Here is a 6,198-nt window from a genome sequence, read left to right on the forward strand (position 1 = left end):
TAGGATATTAACTTTCATTTACTATAGTGAAGGAATTATAGACATTCTAAGGTAATGTTGGAAGATTACATAAATAACATAAAAAAACCCTCATAGTTTATTTCATTTCCCCTCAACCTTACAGATGGATTTCGTAATTGATTTGTAAAAAAAAAAAAAATGTTTTAACAAAAGTCATGGCCCCCAACTGGTAAACGGACTAACTGATTGTGATAGTAACCTCTGAATTGCTTGCTATTGGTGGATGGGAAATTTTGTCTTCGTCCTTTTGAGGACCACATTAATCATGCATTTCACTGTTGTCGTGTTAGGGTTCTTTTGCTTTTCGTGTTAACCAATAAAAGAAATGTGAATGTCAAGTGCCTCAAAACACAACTTAATCTGTTAGAGAACGGAATCATATATTTATCATTCCTTGTTACAACTATGTACCTTATAAAAAATTTTGACCAACATATGCAAGTGTTGAAATTTCATCAATTGTCTTTTGAATTAATACAATACATGTCACTTTAATTTTAAAAAAAAACCCTTAGACTTTAGAATAACGAGACTTGCTAAATTTGTATATTAAGATAACACTGAAACTCTTCAAATTATAACGTTGAAATTTGTTATTTAAGGAAATAAAAATCTTTTGAAAGAACTTTTTCCATTTTTAGGTTCTGTTTTAATAGTCGAATTACATACAATATATGGAGAAATAGTAATCCATTTTAGAACACGATTATTTATGGAGTAACGATAGTGCCTGACTCCATCTTAAAAACGAGTTATATAACCTTTACAATCATACAGCTCCCATGTATATATTAGTTATTCGGTTGTGCAACCAAATTATATTAGTTAACAAGTTAGATACTAAAGTGAACCAGTTGTACACCCTAGTTAAATTACGGTAATTACCTTTATAATAAGACTCCCATGTATATAAACTGATTGAATTTTCGGGCTTTAGATATTTTAAACCGGTGTACAATTTGCTGTTTGCCAAATCTTTATTGTTACCATTTTAAACTAACTTGTAGTGGTGAGATGTTTAGACGTTCAATTTGCTGTTTGCCAAATCTTTATTGTTACCAATTTAAGATGATATCTTTGTTGGAAAAAAAATGAGTTTTGGGAAATGAGAGTAGAACAGAAGTTACTCAAATTATGTAAGAAAAAGAATGAGTTAGTTTTATGACCCAAAAGATAAGTATTAAATGGATCCTATGGAGATTGTGGTTGAAGGGCATAAACGGAACGATGAAATGGAAGAAAAATGAAATACGATTTAATCTATAAATAATGTTATACTCTCTCCGTCCTAATTTAAATGTCCTAGTTTGACTTTTCAAGTCTTTCTTTTACAACTTTGACCGTAAATATTTTTGTTCGTGTCATATAATTCTTGATGAAAATTATATGAATGGATTGAGTTTTAAATGTATTTTACATTGATATAATTTTCATCAAGTATTATATGACACGAACAAAAATATTTACGGTCAAAGTTACAAAAGAAAGACTTGAAAAGTCAAAATAGGACATTTATATCGGGACGGAGGGAGTAATATTTTCACACAATTTATTTTTATTATTTTTAAAACAATAAAACTACTATTTAAACAAGTATTAGCGGTTACGCGGTGAAAAGCTAGTTGGTATCGGCTTAATTTGTTTGTTACTCTCTAAGTTTTGTGGCTAAAGTTAAAAGTTTATTAGTTTTATAGTAAATGTCTATAAGTTTTGTAACAAAGTTGAAAATCTAAAAGTTTTATAGTAAAAGTGCAAAATATTTGAGAGTTGAAATGCTAAAAGTTTTGTGGCAGAAATTTTAAAGCTGTAGTATTACGAAATAATTAAAAGAAAATAGTTTTATTTTTAAGTTGAGAAACCAAAATGTATAAATATGAGTTGAAAAAAAAAATATTTCATGACTAAATTTAGAGGGATAAAAATAAATATATGAAACTAAAATCTAGTGAGGTAAAAAAAACAAGGATTTCAACTAAGTTGGTTTAATACAATGTTCTAGAATCTAGACCACTGATTTTACAATATAAAATATCAGTAACAATATCTTGTAAATAAATGCCATAATATTTTCACAATACTTGATTTATGGAAAGTAACCAAAATATTTCTTTTTAGGCAGATGAACCGGTAATCATTAATTACATAACTATAGAAACACAATCTTTGAGCAAAAATAAAATCCAACTCCGTTACCGTTAGTGACCTAAAGCGTACATTTTCAAATACTTGAGGGACCATTTATGTAACTTAATAATATCTTATATAAACATTCTCACACATCACAGAAGTCTCATTCCCATTCTTCACTTCTTCTTCTTACACTCGCCGGCAGTCTTCAGGTAATTATTATTATTATTATTATTATTATTATTATTATTATTATTATTATTATTATTATTAATATTATTTTTTTTTATCAGTTTGATTATATTTAATGTGAATTTATTCCGCTAGTACTTGAATTTAACTTATATTCGATTGTTTTTGAGTTTTTGCTGTATTAGGGTTTAACGTTTAACGATATCGAATAGGAAAGCGGTAATTTGTTCGATTTGATTATTAGATTTTAATGTGATTTTTTTAATAATAATTATAATTATTGTTTTTGTCATGAGTTTTGTTACTGAATTGAACTAGTTTTTAATCTGGTATTCACTTGTAGTAATTTGTTATAATTTGTTTAATTAGGTTTTGTAGTTAGTGTTTGATGATTTTGAGTTTAATTATGAATATGTTAATTTGTTAGGGTTTTAGTGATTTTAATCTGGGTAAAATAATATTAAAGGGTTTTATATAGGGTATAAGCTCATTGTGCTCTGTTTTGTTGTTAGATTTTTATTACTATTTAATGCATAATTGATCATAGATTTATGGATGTTGAATCATTTTTTTATAGTAATTAAGTGATTTAAATGGAAGATATATAAACCTTGGTTGTCATTAAGTGCTTAGTGTTTATATTTGACTTAAATAGAATATTAAACATGGTCAGTATTTATGGAATTTTTTTTATGTTTTGGGATAATAATTATAATTCTGTTATCAGTGTTATAATATTTTTATTTCTGACTTGAAGTATTTTTTTACTTTTGTTTTCAGTTTTAGTAATGGATCCTAATTTGTTTAACTAGGTTTTTATAATTACGGTTTAGTGATTCCGATTTTTTATTCTGATTCTTTCGTTAGGGTTTTAATAATTTCAATCTAGGGAAAATCAATATTAAGGGTTTTATATAGGGTTTAACCTGGTTCATAATTATTGCTCAATTGCTATGTTTTGCAGTTAGATTTTAACTATTTAACGCAAAATTTATCATAGATTTATTGCTTTATAAATTAATTTTAATACTGATTTGAGATGTATATTTTTTTTCAGAATCTTGTTTCAGCTTTGTGTTTTAAGTTTTCGACATGGTGAAGATAATAATACCGGGCTCTAAAAAACGGCCCGACCCGCCTGAAATCTTGGAGGGCCCACATAACAAAAGGCAGAAGATGGATACTGGAATAAAAATCGAGTGCAGAAAGATTCTTAAAACGTTAATGATTCATAAATACGGGCCTGTTTTCAACCAACCCGTTGACCCCATTGCGCTTGGGATTCCTGATTATTTCTCCATCATAACTCATCCTATGGATTTTGGAACAATAAGCAAGAAATTGGATAATGATAATTATTCATCTGCAGAAGCGTTTTGTTCTGATGTTAGACTCACGTTTTCCAACGCGATGCGATACAATCCGCCTGGGAATTATGTTCATTTGATGGCAAAAGAATTGAATGATACTTTTGGTAAAAGTTGGAAATTATTAGAGGCAAAGTCGTTAAAACTGAGCATACTGAAGAAGAATGTTGTAATACCAAACAAGAATCACGAACCCACTAAAGAAAACAGTTTCAGTGTTAGTTTAAAAGCAAAGAATCCTGAAGCTACAAACACTGTTACAGCGAGCTCTGAGGTGAAACCGAAACCCATATTATCGTGTGCGGTTAAAGAAAATAGGATCGGTGTTAGTTTAAAAGCAAAGAAGCCTGAAGCTACAAACATTGTTACAGCAAGCTCTGAGGTGAAACTGAAACCTATATTATCGTGTGCGGTTAAAGAAAATAGGGTTGGTGTTAGTTTAAAAGCAAAGAAGCCTGAAGCTACAAACATTGTTACAGCGAGCTCTGAGGTGAAACCGAAACCTATATTATCGTGTGCGGTTAAAGAAAATAGTGTTGGTGTTAGTTTAAAAGCAAAGAAGCCTGAAGCTACAAACATTGTTACAGCGAGCTCTGAGGTGAAACCAGAACCGAAACCTATATTATCGTGTGCGGAAAAGGCAAGGCTAAAGAATGAATTCTTGTTGGCATCAAGAGGTGATTTGAGTGGCCCGTTGCGTGGGTTTTTAAGGAAGTATGATTTGGTTTCCTTAAAGAAAGAGAAGATCGAGAGTGTGTTCGGTTCGTTCGGTGATCATACTTTAATCGAATTGAAACGGGTCATGAAAGGTTGTTCGGGTACAAATATAGTACAGGTAAATTTCATGAACTTTAATTGTATGTTTATTATGCTATTGTGTGATTATATGGTTTGATGAGAGTGTTGAATTTTGTGCAGGGCAAGGATGTTTATGTAAAAACACCTCAGACTAAGGAGGTATCATTAAGACAGAAACATGAAGGTAAAGTTATAGTAATTTCATTAAGTAATGATTTGTTTAGTGTTATCTCATCATATTAATTGTATTTGCCTTATTAGCAGAAATGTCAAATATTGAGTCCAGAATAAGAGCAGCTCGGGCTGCTAAAGAAGCCATACTCCAGAGTGCCAAGTCGGAGTTGCAGATGAAACGCGATAAAGAACGAGAAGAAGTAGAGAAGGTATCTTTTTTTACCTAACAATCTTTAAATTCTGAAATTAGAGTCGGGTTTATTAGTTATTATATGGGATAAAACCATGAACTAGTAATCAAGTTTCTCTGGTGTTTCACTAAGGTCACTCACTTTTCACTTTTTTCCAACAACTAAAATCCCTCAATTTTCAATATTGTTCAAATCTTGTGAAACTATTCTATAGTTGCTGAGTTTTCAATTTGGCTTTAATGTATTAATTTATTATTTAGTGAATTCTTTTTTTTAACAGATCTTATTTTTAGGTGAAACTTGGAAAAAAAAAATTACACTTTCCATTTAGATATCTTAATTTTGAAAAAATGAACATTACTGAAAAGTTGGTGGTTATTATTCGAAAAAAATGTGAGTGACTTTAGTGGAAGAGAACAATAAAGACTGTAGGTTACTATAAGGTGATATATTAATCTATTATTAACTCATTATCTTTGTCTGCGTTCAGATGGGGAGAACAGTAATCATCGATGACAATCTAGCAGTTCTGATGGAGCTCGAGAAGCTGTGCCAGTATTCAGGGATCAAAAACCCGTTGGAGAAACTTGGGTTGCGTTTGAAGGAAGAATATTATTATGGGTACGAGTACGTTGATGATGATGATGAGGTTGATAACGGTGTTGTTTTTTATGAGCTAGAAGATGGTGAGATCTTATGACATTGCTTTATGCAAGTTAGTAAAGCCTAGAGGGTTTTTGTGGTGTTTCTTGTACCTCTAAACCTAGTATATATATATATATATATTTTAGTGGAGTTATATTGGCAAACCACATAAATGTGATGGTAGTAGTGTTTATTACATTAGAGAGAACATAGAACACAATTGATATTGATCATATTGCAAATGTATATATCAGGTGAGGTGGCAACTTATGCTTGAGCCGACACCGTCTACAAATTAGACAAACGATTATGTAAATCAGAAGTTGTAATTGCAAATTCTATCAAACGATTATGTCATGAACCCAATTTTTTTTCATCGTAGAAGTAGCGTAACATGGTTCTCGGACATCCGATTCAAAACCTAACTAGGTTCCTTGCAATGGAATCCGGAGTCACTTGTTGAATACTGAAGACATAAACATCTAGGCATTCTCTTGGATACCCAATATATCCAAACTGCATAACCTTTGTGTATCCGCACTTCATAGTGTCTTCTTACAAATAGATCATTTAATTCCCTATGGTTGGGAAAAGAAATTTTCTATTTTTTTGATTTTATGCAGACAAAACCACAACTTTTATTTGATTAATGAAGTCTCAATTTTAATAGGGATGAGCTCGGT

The 6,198-nt window shown here is 30.5% G+C and overlaps 1 protein-coding gene across 2 annotated transcripts; it reads left to right on the plus strand.

Annotated features, from left to right (window-relative positions):
• Window positions 1–2,326: 2,326 nt before the first annotated feature.
• Window positions 2,327–5,855, plus strand: LOC143615434 (uncharacterized). Of its 2 annotated transcripts, XM_077088557.1 has the most exons (5): window positions 2,327–2,360; window positions 3,398–4,542; window positions 4,626–4,689; window positions 4,770–4,888; window positions 5,361–5,855. In XM_077088557.1, the coding sequence occupies exons 2-5, from the start codon at window positions 3,433–3,435 to the stop codon at window positions 5,568–5,570; spliced, it is 1,503 nt and encodes a 500-aa protein (XP_076944672.1). In that variant the 5' UTR covers window positions 2,327–2,360; window positions 3,398–3,432; the 3' UTR covers window positions 5,571–5,855. The 2 variants fall into 2 exon arrangements, with proteins under 2 accessions (XP_076944672.1, XP_076944671.1); XM_077088556.1 differs by lacking the exon at window positions 2,327–2,360 and having other exon boundaries at window positions 3,296–4,542.
• Window positions 5,856–6,198: the final 343 nt, after the last annotated feature.

The sequence above is a fragment of the Bidens hawaiensis genome, unplaced genomic scaffold, assembly GCF_021521415.1.
Source record: "Bidens hawaiensis isolate Kalapana, Puna unplaced genomic scaffold, B.hawaiensis_p1.1 tig00042903_1, whole genome shotgun sequence".
Taxonomy (NCBI): Eukaryota; Viridiplantae; Streptophyta; class Magnoliopsida; order Asterales; family Asteraceae; genus Bidens; species Bidens hawaiensis.